General features: G+C 40.1%; 1 protein-coding gene across 6 annotated transcripts in view; it reads right to left on the bottom strand.

The window, feature by feature from the left end:
* Positions 1–11883: 11883 nt before the first annotated feature.
* trak1a (trafficking protein, kinesin binding 1a) overlaps positions 11884–21196 on the bottom strand; it is a 58229-nt gene continuing 48916 nt past the window's right edge. For 4 of the 6 annotated variants that reach the window (XM_033640127.2, XM_033640125.2, XM_033640126.2 and 1 more), the window contains 2 exons: positions 18958–19060; positions 11884–13407 (listed from right to left, as the gene is read on the bottom strand). In XM_033640127.2, coding sequence (XP_033496018.2) covers positions 12354–13407; positions 18958–19060 — 1157 coding nt within the window. In that variant the 3' untranslated portion in view covers positions 11884–12353. Of the gene's footprint in view, positions 13408–18418; positions 18516–18957; positions 19061–21196 lie in introns of all 6 variants that reach the window. The other 2 variants (XM_033640129.2, XM_033640128.2) reach the window with 1 other exon arrangement.

Below are 21196 nucleotides of genomic sequence, written 5' to 3'. Positions count from 1 at the left end.
GACACAACATTTTATTCTGGTGACTGGGCTGAAACATGAGCTCATGCAAAGTCTTTGTTGCTTTTCTTGCAAAAAGTACAAATCAAGTATATGATTCTATTCCAGTTAGAGTATCAGTTATTTACACTAGTGTTTGAGATGTTTATGTCTCCTTACTGTGTAGTTTAATGTCTTTATAAATATTGTGCAGCAGTCATTATTTCTGTCACCTCTATAATTAGAGACAACAGAAATAAAGATGACTAGTGGCAGCAGCCTATAATTGTCTTTTTAAACAGGACAGAAATGAAGCAGCAGGAGACGCACTCAGCTGATTACTTGACAAGTGCCTGGAGGGCATTCATCTTCCAAACCCATAGTGTATCTCAGGAATGTGCACCTTCATGTGTGTTGGGGAGCTATCTGAACACTGCGGTGAACATAAACAAGCTTGGGAATCGAACAAGTATTGATTTATGGAGAGAGTAAACTTACAATATTTCAGCATAAATACATGGTTTGAGCTGATCACCAATATTTGAGTAGATTTTAGGCATTTATTCCCTATTCCTTTTCTTTTTGAGTAGTTTGATGATAATTCAGAATTATTTTCAAAGTTAAATTGTTCTTGCATAAGTGTAAACTTGTGAAATCTTTACAACTACCCCCACCTATAGGGCTGTAATGTATCAATCTTTGCAAACAGTGTGTTTGTGTGTGTTTACACTGTATGCTTACCGTCCTCCTGCTCGGTGTCCTGCTTGCTTTTTGCTCTGGTGTTCAGTTATTTCTTTCAGTTGGTTGTTATTTGGCAGCTACAGAAAATGGTTGGCCGATGTATGGTCTGCTGTGTGTTAAAGATGCTTCATGCTGCTGGAACCAAATTAAATAATTGGTAGTGCACTGCAGGATGTTCATAATGATGACTGCCAAAGGGGAAATCAACTACTCATGAAAATTTAACTTTTTCAAGCTGTAAGAGTTCTGCAGTAAACTTACAGAATGAGACACATAAAAGATTTATATCCACACTATGCCATTATGAATATGAATGAGATAGAGGCTCTGACTGAGGTCAGTTAACATGAGATCTCATCACTATCATGTCTGAACATGGATGATGTTTAGACGTGGTAAGTGGTTGCAAAAGCACATTGAACGTACCGTACATGTGAATGCATGCTATGTTTTGAAAATGACCTTATCTGAAATGGAGAACTGACTTTTTGGTAACTGCTTTGACAGACACAGACACACAGAGCCAGATGCTGTATTTAGTGAGTCAGACTTAAAGTACCCAAAGTCACTGATAAACATTTAGTCAGGCTGTGCAGAGATTACCATGTTTCTGTGTTTCTTTATAGAAGTGGCAGAGAGGAGAAAAAATGCTTGATGGCATAACGGTGATGCATTTAGTCTGTGAGCTCCATAGCACAGCATGTATCTGTGTGCCATCTTCAAAATATTGAAATTGTGAATTGCATAATGGAATCATGACAAAGACCTAATCTACGAAACTCCGAGAAAAGACACATGGAGAACAAGTGTGCAGTCAAAATGTGTGACCAAGATTTTAAGACTTAATGTACTGGATAGTTCAAACAGTTCATATGTTTTTATGAATAGTCATACAATCATCAGTTGATCATATTTTAATACATGCATCAGCACCTAGTGACAAACTGACAACCTTTGCTTTAAGTAACATTTCATATGCTCTATTATACTGACATTCAGTTTATCCATACTGTGTTGTACGAATAAACAATGCACTGAATCGTGAGTATCACTCAAAGAAACACTGCGTTTCTCACAGATTTATTACATCCGGTTGTCCAGAGAACATATGTTGCATTTGTTTACACTGAACTAGAAGACCTCTAATGGCTGCACTTTAAACCCTGTGGCTGGTCTAACTGTGTGTGTGTGTGGTGTGTGTGTCTGTGTGTCTATACACGTGGGGTATGTGTGTGTGTGTGTGTGTGTGTGTGTGGGTCTCAAAGAAAAACAGAATGACCAAGAGAATCGATCGAGTCAATCTTCAAAAGCAGAACCGACTTCACAGCTCTGAACTGCCGTCAGAGGTCTGACATCAGTCTGAAGAAAAAAAATACAGTGTGGAATGAATTCTCTATAAAAAAAAGTGTGAATGGAGAAAATCGTAAGTTTGTTCAGTGACTGTAGAGGAGAGAGTTAGTTTGAGAATAAAATAATAATAATGTAATAATAGTTATAATAATTTATTTATATAGCACTTTTTCAAACATACAGTTAAAAAAGCGATTCACATTTGGATAGGATACACACATAAAAATACAAGCACATGTATACACATACACACAATTGTAAATACATACATACATGTGTATATATATATATACATATACATAGGCAAGAGTAACATGACCAGAATAACAAAACTAATGGCACACAGAGAGAATTTATAAAAAGGCCAACCTATAGACACAAGTTTACAGCAGCCAATGAAGCGAAACACAGATTCAGTACTTGTGATGAAACGGGGAGGGCTGCTTTTACGATTCTTATGATGATTTATCTTTCACCACATAAATAATTCAGTTCATATAAGCCTAACACAAACTCTTGTACTGAGCGTCCAGCAGCAGTGATTAACCTAAATATTGAGATTCTAATTAACAAGAGACAAAACTTTGTGTTTTTCTACTACATGTAGATCCTAAACCCATGGATATTAAACTGACTCATTGCAATTGGTTCAGAAATATAAATGTTAAAGTGCTTTTTACGTTTTATTTGGAGCTCACACTGGAGTGAATGAATAACAGACAACTGCTTAAAAGAGACAGCAAACTGGCTAGACAACATGGCCAAATGTGAGTATGATGCTGAATATATTTACTTTGTGGACCTTGAACTAATGACTAAAGAGAAATCTGGACCCCTTGGCTGGACCATTTGGAGTCCACCACTACACAAGTGAAGAGGGAGTTGCAGTAGTCTAAGCAAGAAGGATAAATAAACTTAGTGCACACCATATCTACACAGCTTAATTGACACATCATTCTGTACATGAGAACAGAAGAAATCAATGAGCCAATATAGTTGTCATAGATAAGTAACAAGGAAAGCAGTTGCTCTGTTTGCTGGCTGAAAGTTTAAAATATCGCAAACTACCATGTACAATGTCTCACAGAAACAACAGGGAAATGTCTCCCACATGCTTCATGTCCTGCTCCAGCTTTTGGCATCTTTAGTGAACATCTTCAGACACAGTAAAAGTTCTGTGAGGCTGTGAGGCCTAAATGATAATGTCAGTATGTTAACATCTTCACAGTGCAAAAATGCTGAGGTTTAAAAGATGTAATGTTTAGCGTGTTTCTCATCTTACAAGTACTTTAGCATGCTAACATTTCCTGATTAGCACTTAACACAAAGTACAAAAGAGGCTGATGGGAATCTCAATAGTTGTTTCAGATATTTGGTCACAAACCAAAATATTGGTCAAGAGTTTGACCAGGTGATGACACTAGGTAAAGCCAAGGAATCACGGAAGTTGGTACAACTTATCCCGTGTAAAACATAATGTCTGGAACAAATATGGCAGTCCATCCAGTCCAGGTTGAGACATCTCATGTTAAACCACAAATGGCTACAACATTGATCCATTTGGTCAGATTAGAGTTTGAAGGCCAGAGGAGCTGTGCAATTGAATCATTTTTTTCCCAATCAAGTTAGCAGAGGGCTAAACTAGAAGTTAGCCACTTGGCCAGCCAAAGTTTTTACGGTGCCTGCTCTATGGGCCCAACAGTGAGGAGGCAGTGTAGGAGATCGGGTACTTTCACACATGGAAATCAAACTTTTTTGGCTTCATGTGCCACTCAGTAACTTTCATATGAACATGGACCCACCTCCAACCCTGTATCCCGTTCTATTTATACATCCATGATATCAGCCCGGTACGAGATCATGTGGGTTGTTGCCAGATCTTGTGAGAGAGTGTTGCTGAGACAGACAGGTCTCAAACAAAGTTAATCTTCTCCTGATTTGTCTGTCTGAAAAATGACATGTGAGTGTCAATCTGTTCAGAGGGTATGTGGCTTGTAAGAAACGGGTCCAATATTTGCTTCAGTGACTATGAGATGAAAGAATCAGTCATAATCTGTGCTCATGTTTACTTCTCCCATTGGAGTGAATTAACTCAGGACCTGCTCAGTCTCCTAAAGGGGTGGGGCAGTGGCGAAATCCATGTGATCCAGATACAGGAAATGACCCTTAAGTGTGCTGTCTTGTTTCTGAACAGTCTCATAAGTCAATACTTTGACCTGCAGGTGGTGCTAGATGAAAAGTCAGGGGATCATCAGAGTAATGATGAGTGCCGTCATAGAGTCTTTGGATTCAGTAAATTTCACCTAAATCATGGCCTCATAGCTCTTGTTGGATTTGTTTTCTCCAAGTCTTCGTGTAGCAGAGGGACAGAGGAAGCTAAATGACCAATGTCCTTTCCACAGACATAACAGAAAGACGAGTGTTTTGCCCACAACAGATAGGCAAATGCTGACAGTGTGTGTGGGTCAGTTAGGCTGAAAAGCCTTCCTTATGGTCACTGTTTGAAGGATTGCTGCTGAAGGACATTGGCTCTGCAGCCCATCATACTTTACCTCTCGACTTGAGGATATGATCGCACATCCTGTCACTGAAGTGGACCTTTCTGTGCTGCTGTTAATTACTCCGTGCCTAAGAGTCTCTTGAGTAATCTTGGCTTTGAAGCATGCAAAGCAGCTAAAGCAGAAGAGCACAGCAGAGATCCAGACTTACCTTACCTCAGGACACGTCTGTAAAATTGAAAGTCTTTCTATGAATCAATTCTAATGGTAGTTCATGGAGCACATGTATGTTAAGATACAGAGTTCTTGAAGGGGTACTTAAACTTTTTTGTTTTCTCTTTGATAATTCGCAGTAACACCATCTAAAGACTACATGAAACGAGCACAGCATTAATCTTGAAGTCTGCTGTGTTCTCGTTGCTCCATCTGATCACCTTCCTCCACAGATGACAAGATATAACAAGCTGCCCAAATATTAATCTGCACAGACCAATTACATCCCTAGACAAGCTGACCAGTACATGCCAGGGAAAAAAAGAATCCTCTCCTTTATCATCTCATTCTTCCTGCTCGTCTTTACTCTTCTGGCCGCACTGACTCAACTCTACAGAATGTTTTTCATTTCCCCTGTGGGACCACACACACCTGCTAGTCCTCCGCTAAGCATCAAAAACCATTTCATAACCATCCAGTGCTGCCTGTATCCATATGTCTTCTCTCTTCATTTTCATCTCCATCTCTCGCCGTCATCCAGATAAAGAGTGGTTGTGCTTTCCGTCATCTGTAGTTGCTTCTCTATCATCTATCACTTTGTCTCTCTGCTTTTACAACCTCTGGTTCGGGAATCAGTGTATTAAGAAAGAGGACACATCCTTTGATACATAATTAAAATGTCCAGCCAGATTTTCTGTCCCCATCTGGTTTGCCAAAACTAGAAGCTACACCAAGTAGATAACAGCACATTATAAGCTTGTTTCCAATATCAAGCTGCAAAAGAAAACTCAATTTCCTTTTGCATCATTAACAGTTTATAACTGAAGAGAAAGAGAGTGGTGGCGCACTCAGCGTGGTGTGCTTGTCTTTACTGAGACACCCTGTAGGACAGACAGGTTGGAGGAGAAGACTGAGCGAAGGATCTGCTGAGCTTCGTTTTAAGGCCAGTGGGAGCACATATGGATTTGCTCGACCAACACTGGATGCATTTCCTAATCTCTCAGAGCTGGTTTGCTTGCTTTTCCAGGCTTAGAGTTGGCTGCTGTTTTTGTTTACACCAGCTGTCAGTCTCCGAGACACACTGCCACCCTGCGGAATAAAGCTCTAACTGCAATATGGAGCTGCAGAAGTTCCTCAATGCACTGTAGTCTCCTGTGGGAAACACACGAGCCAATAACCACATCAATATACAGAGTAATGTTTATGAATTAGGGCTGCAAGACATGAGGAAAATATGCGGTAACATCGTTGAATATCGCGATGAGATTACTTGCAATAAATAAACAGATATTAAAGTGTTCTCAGTTTTGTCTACCTGCTGCTTTTAGAATACAACTAAAATACAACAAATTGATTGTTGAATTAAAAAGAAACAAAAAGAAATTATTTCCAACATTATTTTATTGAACTACTTGAACATTAGCTGAGACTTGGGTGTAATCACTAACTAAACTGACTCAATAGGTTGTTTTGATGTACACTTGGAAATGTTGCTCTTGGACCCACCTCTCATTACACACAGATATGATACCACCTTGTTCTTTAGGCACAAATTAGCAGGTGTATGTATATATGTATGTATACCAGAGCTTACATCTAGAAACATTTTATCAGCTGTTGTTAAAGGGGCAGTTCACCACAAAATAAAAAATACAGATTTTTCCTCTTATTTGTAGTACTGTTTATCAGTCTAGATAGTTTTGGTGCGAGTTGCCAGTGTTGGTGATATAGGCTGTAGAGATGTCTGTCTTCTCTCTCATATAGTGGAACTAGATGTCACTCAGCCTTTGGTGCTTAAAAAAACTGAACAGCATTGTCTCTTTCCAGAAATCATGACGTGGTTACTAAAGATAATCCAGAGACCTTGTTGTGGGCATTAGGAACTATTTTCTCTCTACCAAACTACACCTGCCACCCATATGTCTGTGCAGAAAGAAGCGTGCATCTTACAGCTCAGCCGAGGAGGATGAAATTAGTATTACATGTCACAAGCATGGCCGTTTTGTCCATGAGTACATAGATGTCCACTTTCTTCTATGCAGTAATGTGGTTGGCGAGTGTAGTTTGGTAGAGAGAAAACAGTGCCATCTCATTCCATTATATTAGAGAAAAGGCAGACATTCCTACAGCCAGGATATCTCAAACACTCTGCAACTCACACCAAAACAACTGAGACTGATGAATAGCACTACAGGAAAGAGGAAAAATATGTATTTTTGATTTCAGGGTGAACTGTCCCTTTAATGTGTTTATGGGATGATGGCGTTATTTGCTGTGAGTGTGTCTGTGTGTGATATGAAGGTGGAGCAGTGTTGCTTTGAGCTGTGACATTGTTAACTGTTTGATAGATGTTCCTGCTTACAGTATTGTACCCAAAAGAGACTGAGGTATCGCAGGCAAATGAGTGTCAGAGGATAAAGTCTGGTGTGGAGGTAGGAAGGAGCTGTTCCCTTTACTGTACTTCATACCTTAATGCCAGTTCTAACAGGGAGCCAGTGTAATGAATGGAGAAGCTAGTGAGGTTGAACATGAGTCAGACTTTCAATAATCTTACTATATAATAGGGTTGTCAAAAGTATTGATACTCTGAAAAGTATCGATACTCAAACGCTGTATCCGGATACAATACTAATTTACAAAAGTATCGATACTAACAGTGCACGCCACCTCAGCGCCTGTCGGGTGCGTGCGATGGGTCCGACGGACACGCGCTGTGCATGCAGCGTCTGGCAGGCACAGACCCCTCGCTGCAACCCGGCTTGTTGTCGTCGCTGTGCATGCATGCACACATTTCTGTTGCTGTAATATGGCCAGCGCGGCTGCAGACGGCAGGTACAGCCCCTCCCCTCACTAGCAGCTGAGCAGCTGGTGTTGCCAGCATCAAACTAAAATATAACTTCTAACGTTAATGTGGGAGCTAAGCAGAAAACTTTATCAGTCCTGCCCGTCTGTAACATTAATAGACAATGTTAGTTTAACAGGATAACACAATTATGTGTGTCTGAAAAGTTATGTGAACTGTAAAGTCACAGATTGAAGCTGAAAAAACATTTGGTTTCTCCCGTAACCCCTGGTTCTCTGATCACAAGCAAGCACTGGCCCAGAACCAGCACTGGAACTGCTTTGGTGGAAAAGGGGTAAGTGTGAGGTAGAAACAGGAGCATCCTGAGCCTAAACTACCAACTCTATTTGATCAGCAACGAAAATATGATGCCAATTCACCAGAAGCACAGAAAATAAACAGGGCTGTAGATAAATACATTTGTATTGACAGATCTTGTTTCTGGTTGTTATTTATTTATTTATTTATTTATCATTGATGTTACTGTTCTGATCTTTATTTAAAAAATGACATGCCTCTTAATTTTTTGCTGCTGTATCGAAAATGGTATCCAGTATTGAATATTTTCCTGGGTATCGATATCAAGTTTGAAATTTTAGTATCGTGACAACCCTACTATATAATGACAAAACTCTGTGGGTGTGTCTGTTCCACGTATTTCTCCTCACTGACTTGGTCAATCCATGTGAAATTTGGCACAGTGGTAGAGGGTCATGGGAGGATGCGAATGAAGCAATATTACATCAATTGGCCAAAGGGGGGCGCTATAGCAACCGATTGAAACTGCAAACTTTGAATGGGCATATCTCATGCCCCGTATGTCGTAGAGACATGAGATGCCTCTCCTCATGAGGAACAAATTTGCCTCAAGAACCCATAACTTCCGCTTTATATAGATTTTCCGCCATTTTGAATTTTTTGAAAAACACTTAAAATTGATCTCTTCCTAGGAAGTTTGACAGATCTGCATGAAACTCGATGAACATAATCTAGGGACCAATATCTAAAGTTCCCTTTTGGCAAAAGTTGGAAAACTTACTAAAACTGAGCTTCTATAAGGCAATGAATATTGCGGAGGGCGTGGCTCATCACATAAAGGTGTATAACATCTCAAGGGTTTCACCCATCACCACGCAACTTTGTGGGCATATGACCACACATAATCTGAGGGGACCCCTCCATTATTGACCTGATCAAACAAAATGGGGGCGCTAGAGAGCTAATTTCATATCTAGGCCTAACCGCCATATTGATTTTTACTAAACTTGGTAGATATGTAGAACAGGACGCCTCAAGGTGACTGGAGAAATTTAACTCTAATTGGCAACTGGGTGGCGCTATAACAACAGAAAAATGCTTAAAAATGGCTAAAATGTGGCCGATCGCTGTGGCTCCCCCTACGGCTGAATGTTTGGGGCTTTTTTTCTAATTTTTGGTATGACTAAGTCATGGTATGGTATGCTGTACATAATCACGGAAACTGTATCATTCTATCAGTCAGTCATTCTGTCTGTCCCACGTTTTTCTACTCACTGATGTGGTTAATCTATGTGAAACTGCACATAGGCATTGAGGATTGGCATAGGTAGAAGGTGACAAAGCTACCAATGGGTATGGACTAGTTCAATATTATTCATCATTATGCATCATGATTTTATGCATTTTCATATTGTGGCATATATCAGAAAATTGTTATTAATGTGATACTGATTTCCACTATATTATTCAGTTGTATTACTGGGAGTGATTTATGGGCACTTACTGAACCATCAGGGTTGACAACTTGTTCTCAGACCTCGACAGCAAAGGGCGTATGATCCCATCAACATTCCTTGAACCAGCAAAATTTTGACATCCTGTCAATTTAAGCTGAACTCACAGTAATGATTACTGTTATCAAATGATGCAAACAAGTCGGTCTTTATGTATTTATTTTTATTGACGTTACGGCCTGTTCTGTAGAATAGAACACTCCATTCCCTGAACAGAAAAGTTTGTTTCCCTCTTTACTGAAAATAAACAACTTAATTCCCTGTATTTCTGTTCTACTGTTACAGTTTCATCTTAAAAAAAAAAAGTTAACATGACTATATGTGTTGCATACATTTACAATGCAATAATAGTTCCCAACACAAACCGAAGATAAATCAACATACTGTACAAATAAATGGCCCTACAGCAGGTTCACTGTTTGTAATAACTTACATTCAGATGATTCAGTGGACACACAGAAAAGCAAGCACACACGCAAACACACACCAACTCCTTGTCGCTTCATGTCATTCTTAAATACTGTAAATTGTTTTGTTTTTTCCCCCCAAATGTGCAACTGTTACGATAGGCAGCATCACTGCACTGTAAGCTTGTAGACAGCTAACTGTACCCATTGTTTTAAATGGAAATGTTTCTATGAAGCCATTTTAAAAGCCCCATAGAAATGTTTTATTTTTTAACATAAACAGGCCAATGAAAAATGATTCAAAATGTCAGTGTGACCGTTAAAAATATAAATACAATCTGCAAAAGTCCTTCACTTAAACATGTACAATGGACATTCAGTTATACACGTGCCTCTAATAATCCAAGTATTTAATAAATATATTTGATGATTATTAATCTCCCGCTCAATAACATCAACTCCTTAATCATTAAGGATTTCAACAGATCACTGCCAGCATCACAGCCAGCCATTTTGTCCATTCATTCAGTGTCAGACAGTCAGTGGCCGAGTCCCAGTGTCCAGCTTCAGACTTTAATTGACACACAAACAGCATGAGGATGCAAAGGATCGATGTTAATGTGGCCAGTAAAGTGTTTGTGTGAGGGTCATATTCAAAATATGGACTGATAAAACTTAATGTTGCTCTCTTTTTAAATATAATAAGACGTAGGGGTGTTCCCGAGTCTGGACAGTGGAACTGGTCAGTGACACCAAAAATTTCCCCTTCAGCAAAAAATTAACACAATCTCTCTCCTGCTCTTAAAAACCAACATTTGGATATTTCAAGTCACTCCTTTTACATTTACATTCAGAAACATACACATTTTATAATGCTTAATATTGATGTTTTTTTCACCCACACATTTGTTTGATTTTGACAAAATAAATAATATGGCATCATTATGTATGCACGTGACAAGCAATATGGGAAAAAGTGAATCTGAAAAAGCAAGTTTTGTGTTTTCTGCCGGTGTGCCTCTTGTTGTCTGTAGTCACAGTGTTTGAACAGGTGTCTGTGTAGCTGGACCTGTTACTGTTCATGTGCTACATGTCCCTGTGGATTATAACTGAAGCGGGTGCTTCACCCAAACTACTCGAGACGAAAACACAAATGTTTGGGGACGCTCAGCAGGTTCAGATGCAAATACATTAATCTGCAGTTATTCTCCTTTACTCACTCCACTGCATTAAAATGATAAAGTAATCAAATATTACAAACCCATCCTCCAATGAGATACAGTATGTTAGCTGTTTTTAGGCACGTAAGAACGGGGAGTCACAGCGAGGTCACACATTAAAGTCCCAATCTGGATTTTTTTTAATATATTTTTTCTTTTATATGGATTATATAAAGAAAAAAAAAAGTTGCTGGTAGAAACTAATCTCTAGTGCTAATGTCACTGCATGTGACAATATAACTTCCATTTATCTCCAATGCAGTTAAAGGCTTAAATACAACTCCTAAATAAAGGCTCTGGTAAAAGGCTCCCTTCAGGCCTAGCAGCCAACTTAACTCTGGCTGTATCTTTACAATGGGAGAGACATATTGGTCTTTTCCTGGTGGGCTTTAACATTTGTTAGTTATTACGACAGACTGAACACTGGGATGACATTACTCAGTCATTTTGAGCACTTTGACAACATTTTTACAGATATCAAAAATTCAATTCTGAAACCAAAGACCACAGATGTCTGTCATTTTTACTGGTTGTTAATGCTTTCTGGAGATTTTTGTGTTGCAGTACCACGGTTAAACCTGCTAGCCTAGCCACATTCAGGCTACAGATGACCCATGACACAGCGTTATCTTAAAGTGCAGCAACAGTAACACCTGCTGATTGAATGCGTGATGGTTTAGTCTTGGAATATACAATCCCCATTCCTTCATAAATACCTGTAATCTTAATAAAAAAAACAATGTTGTATTCAGGCCAGTGCAGTACAATTAAACATTTGAATTAAATTTCATCCATATGTTGCCTTTCTTTTCTCCAAAAGGGCACTCATTAAGGTTGAGGAGGAAAATGAGACTGAAAGGGGTTGTGGGAAAACTCTGCTGTACTTCCACCAGATTGGGCCTTTAATATTACACAGTATATGACACAGTATATTGCACATACAGTACACCATTACAGTGGACACAGAGGAAGGCAACATACTCCATCATTGTTAGCCTGACAGTATATGAGTATAACACAGTGTAACAGTGTCAGCCACCACTGGATCATTCACCACCATTTCATTGAGTTTACATTTACTGGTGACTGTAGATCAGTTGGAGTCTGGACTGGTTTGGAGAGAGGATTTACTTGAGTCTGTAGGTGGCCTGTACTGTTCATCAGTGTAGCTGTTTGGTCTACTCTATAGTTGCACGAAGTCTATATGGTTGCGTATGATATTTGGTTTTATAAATAAATTTGTATGTGTGCAAATGTCTAATATCGTATGTATGGTACTGTGAAATGTTATATGCAGTAAATGTAATATGAGCCAGTCCGCTGAATATCTCCCTTTATGTCCAAGTTTCGTCATCACTGAGTTGGTCATTGCTTGTTGAGTGCCACAGCCCGTAGTTTGGCCTGGTGTGTCTCTGCTTTATTGTCTGTGGTGTGACTGCTTCATGTAGTGTCTGTGGTATGTGTGTGAACAGCGTGTGATTTGTTTGCATTTTGTCCATTTCCTGTGTGTTCACTGCCTGTTGAGTATGTGGGGTTTGCATCGTATGTGGTATGACTATCTCTGTGCTGGGGGGGCCCCCTGGGTCTTTCATAGCCATACTAGCCCCTACCATGGCGGGATAGCTTCGATTCCTCCTCAGCCCTGCATTCAAACCTGGAAGCCCCCTACCCAGGGCACTGCTCCCCAGTCCAGTGGAGCTGAAGGGGGCTAACAGAGTACTCCCAGATGAAACAGAACCAGCATGAGGGGAGAGAGTGCGGAAACGTTTCAGCTTGTCCACAAGTCGCAGGTTCAGCTTCTCTGTTTGGCCGTCATCATCTGTTTGCCCCCCTCGTTCCCTCTCCGCCTCCCCCAGCACTTCCCTCAGAATGGTACGAGCCGGCTTAGAGGCGAGGAAGGTGTCATAAAATGGCGGGTCATCAGCAGAAGGGCTGAACTGAAAGACTGGGCGGTTGTTGGAAGAAGAAGCAGATTTAGAACGAGGGGAGTTAGGCGGGGTTGATGGTTGGAGAAGGAGGGTATCCGGGCGTTTCTTCAGTCGTCTGTGTTCAGTCTCCCCTGGTGTGCTCCTCTGTGCTTGCACTCCTCCCACGGGTGTTGAAGCTCTGCTGGCATCCAACCCTCGGTCCCAGCTGCGGGGGTCATACACTGAGGCAGAAATCCCATGCTCCAGCAGGAGGCGCACCAGGCCTAGGGAAGTACTGGTGGTCTTGGTGGAGTCCCGAAGGTTGGTGGAGGATTCGGCTAGTGAGAGGGAGAGGGAGAGGCGGCGCGGGGTGCAGCAGGGGGTGTAGGAAGGTGTATTTGGAGCCGAGAAGGGTATGGGAGAGGAAGCAGGGGTAGTGGTGCCGTGGCAAGCACTGCTCTGACAAGAGGCCAGAGCCGAGCTGGAGATGGAAGAGTAAGAGGAGAGAAGGGAGTGGAGAGTGGGAGGAAGGAGGAAAGAGCAGAGGAACAGGAGGTATTGGGTGTGCATAAAGCATGAGAAACAGCATGGGTGATGGGACACAAATGAGTGGACATGAGTTATTAAGTCTTAACACTTAGCTTTTAGTGACAGTTAGGACTCATTAAGAATCACATGGACAAGACCTAAAACATAATCATGCAGGAATTAAACCTTTCTTCTCTTTGGGCAACAGGGATGTGGAGATCAGGGGTCTGTTTCACAAAGCAGGTTTAGTGAAAACTCAGTCTGTTAACCCTGAAATGAGGGAAACTCTAGGTTTTCCGTTTCAGAAAGGGAGGTAACTTAAACCAGAGAAAGCGGAGTAACTCCAGCCTGTTTCAGAAAGAGAGGTAACTGAAGCTCGGTGTCAGTTACTATGGCAACTGACTCTGTGAACCTAACCTGGTCGGGAGCAGGTTTTCTTCAATGAACCTCGAGTTTCTAGCTGTCTCCTCCCTCTTACGCCACACACGCAGTGTGATTCCTTCATTCATTCGTTTAGTGTTGCGCGGGTTTCTGCAAGTTTGATCATCTGTCCTCAAGGTGAAGTCGGATCCTAAAGTGTGTTCTAGTTCTAAATCTACTTTTTTCGACCATGGCATGTCCGTTCTTGGAGGACCTTGTGGACGAAGAGGCAGTGTTACTGAGGAGGGAGTTACGCATTCGTCGGGAGATTATTCACAGGCCCAGAATTGACGTATTATCATTTCCAGAACATTTTATTTTTGAACGGTACCATTTCATATCACAGTCCATCATTTATATCCATAACCTCATCCATTGTGACATAACCAACGTCACCAACCGTGGACGTGCACTTTCATCTACCCAGATTCTTTGTGTTGCTCTTCGTTTTGTATAAAATCGGAGATGCAGAAAAGATCTGTAAGGCCACTGTCTGCAGAGCCGTGAGAAAAGTGTCCCTAGCTCTGAAACGCCTATTAAACTCTTTTGTTGTGTTCCCTGGACATAAACCTGTGAGGGTCATCAAGGAGGAGTTCCACGGGATTGCAGGTGAATGATGTAGAAATCAGTTAAAATTTATGATTATAAATCATATTCAGTTAATGACATGGTGCTGCAACCTCAGACTGGGATTAGTCATTTTAATTTCTTTTAGGATTTCCCAGTGTGATAGGGTGCATTGATGGAACCCACATTCCCACCATTGTTCCTTCACAAAATGAAGGAGACTAAGTGAATATTAAGTCCATTCACAGCATTAATGTGCAGGTAGATTGACTGTCTCAAAATGTCAGACTGCATCACACTGCAAAAACTCAAAATCATACCAAGAATATGTGTCTTATTTCTAGTCAAAACAAATCACACCTAAAAGTAACTTGTTTTTAGACCATTTTCACTTGAAAAATAATGAGGTGGGATTGCATCTAAGTAAATTAAATTTTAGCTTTAACACCATTCCACCTGTTTGCATCTGTAGCCTAACATTATTGTGATTGCATAAATGTATAAAATAAATTTAAACTTAGGCTACGCATTGACTCGAGCAGTAATTTTCTCCCACGCTGACTCCCGTTCCTTCGCTGTTGCAGCCGTGTTACTCTTCTTCCTGAAAACAGCTTCAAATTCGCTGTATGAGCGCATTAAAATATCCAACTCCAGAGGAGTAAAAAAAATGCAGACCTTTTCTTGTCACTTGTTGCCATGGTGAATCGTGGTATCGGGGCTCCATTGATGACGGCTTTTTAAAGTCGTGGTGCACGCGCTTAACTCAGAGTGAACAAACTCTGTGTTGATCGAACCGACTGAAATCACCTGTTCTGAAACCTGTAACCCAGAGTTTCCCATCTCAGAGTTACTCAACTCAGAGTTCAGGGTTAGGCTCAGAGTTTGTTGAACCTCCTTTCTGAACCGGACCCCAGTTTAGGTCTGCATAAAATCACTGAGTTACGTTTCACAAACAGCCCTATCATCAGTGACAAATAACACATTTTAAATGATAATGACAGTCAGGAGCATCAGGACGTACACACATTCAATTATTTGACACACAGTTTAGTTGAGTAGCAGTACAAAGAAACAAATCACAAAAATCCACTTCATCCAGCAAATTATACCCACTCAGGTGCCATCACATAACCTATATCTGGTCATTGGGTCATGTGGGTAAAGCAATCATACACAAGGAGGATGTTATTACTCCTCTCTCAATTTAAAGCAGACCTTTGGCATTGGATGCAAATGATCCTCTCCCAGCCACTGTTGTGAACTGTATTGGGTCTGGTGTTCAGACTGTGCTGTTATCATATTCAGGAGTAAGGTAAAGGGGACATGTCATGTTATGCTCATTTTCAGGTATCTACTTGTATCTGGGTTTCTACTTGGACATGTTTACATGCTTTGTTGTTGTTGTTAATGATTTAAGAATAAATAGTGACAATGGTAGGGTCTCCATTTTAGTTTTATTGGATCTTAGTGCAGCATTTGACACTATTGATCACAATATTTTAATTGAGAGGCCTGAGAGATGGGTTGGCCTATCTGGGCCAGCACTGAACTGGTTTTTAACCTACCTTAAAGGACGTGATTTTAGTGTTTCTCTTGGGAATTTTAGCTCCAATAATTTTTTAATTTCATGTGGTGTTCCCCAGGGGTCAATTTTAGGTCCATTATTATTCAATCTGTACATGTTGCCCCTGGCTCAACTAATCAAGAAACACAATGTATGCTACCACAGTTATGCCGACGACACTCAATTATATATTTCCCTGTCTCCCGATAACCTGAGCCTTATTGATACTCTTAATGAATGCATCAAGGGTATCGATTGCTGGATGTCCAATAATTTTTTACAGTTAAACAGTGACAAAACAGAAACAATAAGGCACACAGAGAGGAAATATCTTTTAAACTGTCACAACTGTCACTGGAAAGTGTCACACAGGTTAGAAACCTTGCCGTCATTCTGGACGCTGACTTAACTTTCCAGAGCCATATTAGCAACATAATTAAAATAGGTTTTTATCATTTGAGAAATATTAAAAAGATAAGGAGCTTTTTATCCCAGAGTGATGCTGAAAAACTTGTCCACGCTTTTATCTCCAGTCGACTAGACTACTCCAACGCACTGCTCACGGGAATACCTCAAAAGCATCTTCATCGACTGCAGCTGCTCCAAAATGCTGCTGCTAGAGTTTTAATGAGAAAAAGGAAGTATGAGCATATAACACCTGTTTTAAGGTCCTTACATTGGCTCCCAGTAAAATTTAGGATTGATTTTAAAATTTTAGCACTTGTTTTTAAGGCCCTGCATGGTCTGGCACCTCAATATCTGTCTGACATGCTTTTATTCTATGAGCCAGGTAGACCCCTCAGGTCAACTGGGACAGGCTGTCTGGTTACTCCCAGGGTCTCCACAAAAATTGGTGGGGCTGCGTTTAGCTCCTACACTCCTAGACTATGGAACAGCCTACCCAGTCATATTAAGTGTGCTCCAACATTTCTATCTTTTAAATCAAAACTCAAAACATTCCTTTTTAGCCATGCCAGTAGTCTGGTTTTACTGGTTTTTATTATTTTTATGTGTATTTTATGGTTTTTACTTATGTCTTAATAATATTTGTTTTTTATTATTTTATTTTGACTTTTATGGTTTTAATGTTTTAAACTTATTTATAATATAATAAACTTTATTTATTTATTTCATTTTATCTCCACTTTTGGTGGTTTTTTTTAAATCACATTTATTGTTACTAGTATTATTATTATTATTATTATTTTTTTTAACTATGCTTACTTATGTGCTCATGTACATTGTACACTTTTTAACTGCAACCTCTATGGTGGCATATGCTCTGTGAAGCACATTGTGTTTCCACCTGGAATGAATTGTGCTATACAAGTATAAATAAAGTTTTGCTTGCTTGCTTGCTTTGATGGTCAAAAAACACCTGTATTCACCCTCTGTCCTAAACCCTCTCTTTTAGCTCCTGTCTCTTTAAGCCCCCCTCCCGAAAAAGCCCCATCTGCTCTGTACTCTGGTCAGCATTTCTGAGTCCTCTATATCTTGGCATCTCTGCACCGTCATTGCAGCCAAGGAATGATGGTAATAGAGTATAGCAGCACTTTCTACTGTTCAAAAAAAAAAAAAAAAAAAAAAAAAATATCACTTTTTAGCACGCAGCTACATGTAGCAGTGTATCTAATGTAAACACTTGCAGTAGTGTGACTGGAGCAGATGACCATATGTAGAAATACATCAAGAGCTGATGCAACTTGTCACAAAAGTAGAAAAAAGCAGAAACCATTTATTGAGAACGGCCAATGGTTTTTGCTCACAGAGATGAATTTTGCATACATTTACTTCATTATTTGAAACTGTGGCTACGTTCAATATTGAACATCCGACATTGTAACATCATGTGTATGATAGAAATTAATGAAAAGCATATTATGTCCCTTTTAAGTCTCTGGTCCTGGGTCTTTTTCCCCATTGTCTGTCCAGTCTTTCGGGTATTCCAGCAGAGGTCTTAAAATGTTGAATGGCCTTGAATTCAGACAAAGGGTTACAATCTCTCTCTTACGTGTACAACAATTCGTTATCAACTGACTGAAGGACCAGATTAAAGTTACATGATGACACCTGAGCCAGTTCCTTTCACTGAGTGAAGATAACTGTATGGTTAAAAGCTCTGAAAGGCAAGACATTGATTAGATCAGATTAGATTATTTTACCAATATAGTTTTTTTAAAGGGCAAGACAGAGCACCTATGCTCAAATCCTGATGAATTTAGATTTGATCAATGATTGGAGTTGTCAGAAGCTGACTGTTAGTAAGGAACATGGTGACAGGGAACGTTAGAGGCAAACTACATGTAGGCCAACAACACTGTGACTGTCTGTAGAGTTAGGGCAAATCACTGATGTTATTCTGGTTTACACACACCCACAGTCTTTAGGAATGCACTCCCATGCATTGCCTCACCCATGTGCACCCCAAAGGGTGCACTCAATGGGTCTGCTCTACTCCGGCCATGACAACCATATGATACAACTCCACTTCATCTTCCTCATCACATGACCTGCCAAGGCCGAATCAGACAGCAGGGACACAGAGTATGAAGTCAGCCACGTGCTGTGGTCTCAAAGTAGCCCTGCCTCAAAATCTACAGGAGGGGAACAAGAGGGGGATTTGCTCCTTGGCTGAGAAGCAGCTATTTGATTTGCAGTATACAGTGGTGTTTTTTTAAAGGTTAAACTATCAGACATTAACTGTTCAGTTTGTTGTCATTGATGTCTGTCACAGGCTTCATGTTTACAGTTGATTTAGTAGCAGCTCTTTCCTTAATGTGCCATTTGGTAAAAAATTTAATGCAAAAAAAGAAAAGACATCTGCCATCATGTGTTCATGAAAGTACACTACACTCAGTGGTACACACCAAAAACTAAACAATATTGCAGATATTTTCAATAAGAGTACAGTACAACTGCAATAATAAGTACTCATGCATTTCATTTGCTTACCTCGGGGACACAGAGGTCAGCTGATCAGAAGGGTGGAGAATCCTGCAGGTGGTGAAGGTGTATGTAGAGGAGGTATGGGACATACACTTCCCTGGGAAATTAACTAGAGGAGAGGAGAGGAACAGGAGATTAGAACAGAGGAGAAGGCCGTTAGTACTGAGACAAAGTGTACCAAGCAACACTGTAAAAATCACTGTACACAAAGTGGAGGAAAAACAGACCATGATTATAGCATGAGCCCCAAGCACCAGCACCAGCACACATTAGCTCCATAATTTGTAGGACACTGAAGTGATGAAGAGGTGCGCACAGCGTGTACTGTTTTGTTGCTTACAGTGACTGCTGTAATCATTCCTCCTTTTTATTAACTCAGACTGCTGAAGCTTTATATTTATGTCAGATACATTTTCAATTGTTTTTTACAGAACAAGGACATTACTTACATTGGAAGCACATGGGGGAACTGTTAATGGCCAGTGTGAACAGGAGTAATGATTACAGCAAGTGAGCTGTTGCAGTGGATGTTTGACTGTTGTCTTAGGGCTGAACAATCACAATTTTATCGAAATTGCAAGATGAACAAGTGCAGTATCAAATTGCAGGAGGTGCATGGTGAAAGCAAAATATACCATCCTAAATTAGGTATTGTGGTGCTGCAGAGATGTCCCAGCCCACACAAGTTGTATTCTACAGACTGAAGAAGAAATCGTTTTTTTAGTACAGATCCTCGCAAAGAATTACACCATTATCACTTTAATATATTTTCCAATAAAAATGAGAATGACCCAAATCATTCCCTAGTCCTATCACAACTGCAATATTTGTCAAAATAATTATTAGATATGTTTTTTTCTCCAAATTGTTCAGCCCTAGTTGTAAAACAGACTTAAAAAATTGTGAGCTCATGCTTTCAGTGAACTATATGTGTAGTCTTGTGGTTTGTGTTATAGTATTTACATTTGACACTGACTTTGTCAGTGTTGTTTATCCTCAGTCTTGCTTAAGGTCAAATTCATCATATCTTTTGTGTAAAAATGTTGACAGTGTATTTTGGAGTTTAGCCAAAGAAAATAGTTAATGAATGTAATGACTATTCACTGGAGAAGAAAGCAAGGTATAAAACACATTATATGGGCTATTAGTCAGATGCATCTGGCACAATGTCTTACATAATGTGTATTGTACTGACTGAAAAAGGTGAGTGATTAATAAGCAAGACAATGCCGAAAAAACAGATGCACTAACATAAAAAGCCAGCCACATTAAGATAGAAAAGCAAAGCTGTGAAGCTGAAGTCACTCTCTGTTCTATTGATGTTGACATAAACTAACACATTCTGCTATTGCCTTTTTATTCTCCTCACTTAATACTGTTTATTGTCATAAAATAGGGTTACAGATTTTTAATGAAATTTTCAGTGTCATTTTTACTGCAGCCTTCAAATAATCCCTGCCGTACTTGGGTGTTTCTTCTTTAATTTGGATTTCAGGATTTTCAGGTTCAATTTCACGCTGAACATCTTGTGTTTTTCTTTTACCACCATTTTTTTTTAGATGGCTGCAATCCTTAAATAAATACATCTTGTATCATATGTGTATGAAGGTGACCATGCATTGAGGCTACAAGTCAGCTCCTATATTATCCAGCCATGGTGTCATATGTTCATGTGACTTGGACAGCTGCACTAACAACACCTGATATATGCATACGTGCCCGCATACTGGACTCAGGCCATGAGATTTCTGTGTATGTGTGGTACACTGGTGTTTTAGTGTTGACTGCTGGAAGAAATTACGTAAAAACTTTAAGTGCCAACATATTTTCCGAGTCAAATTTCTATGAATTACACCAAAGTATGAAAAAACTCTCTCACAATTGAGAGAGACTGAGATGATTAGAGTTGTAAAAGACACCCTAAAGTTAAAGCCCTGTTGAAGAGGATAGATATGGTGTGATTGGTTGGAAAAAGGCAAGGTGTGGCAGTGAAACAAGATGTGAAGTGAGAAGGAAGAGTATGAAGATGTAAATGAAGTAAATTGATGAGCAAAAAACATGTACTTGATGGGGTTCGATGGCTGCACAGACAGGGGCTGCCGGTGGGATGGGTGGGTGTGCAGGTGTGACATCAGGTGCAGGTGTGTGCGTCACATTGGGGTTGTGAAATGTCCAGTGAATGCCTTCCCCAATCCCTCACCACCCCAGCCCTTCTCTTCACCCCCCTCCCCTTTATCCCCATGCT

The sequence above is a fragment of the Epinephelus lanceolatus genome, chromosome 10 (assembly GCF_041903045.1).
Source record: "Epinephelus lanceolatus isolate andai-2023 chromosome 10, ASM4190304v1, whole genome shotgun sequence".
In the NCBI taxonomy this organism is placed as follows: domain Eukaryota; kingdom Metazoa; phylum Chordata; class Actinopteri; order Perciformes; family Serranidae; genus Epinephelus; species Epinephelus lanceolatus.
This window is presented reverse-complemented; position numbering and strand designations above follow the sequence as displayed.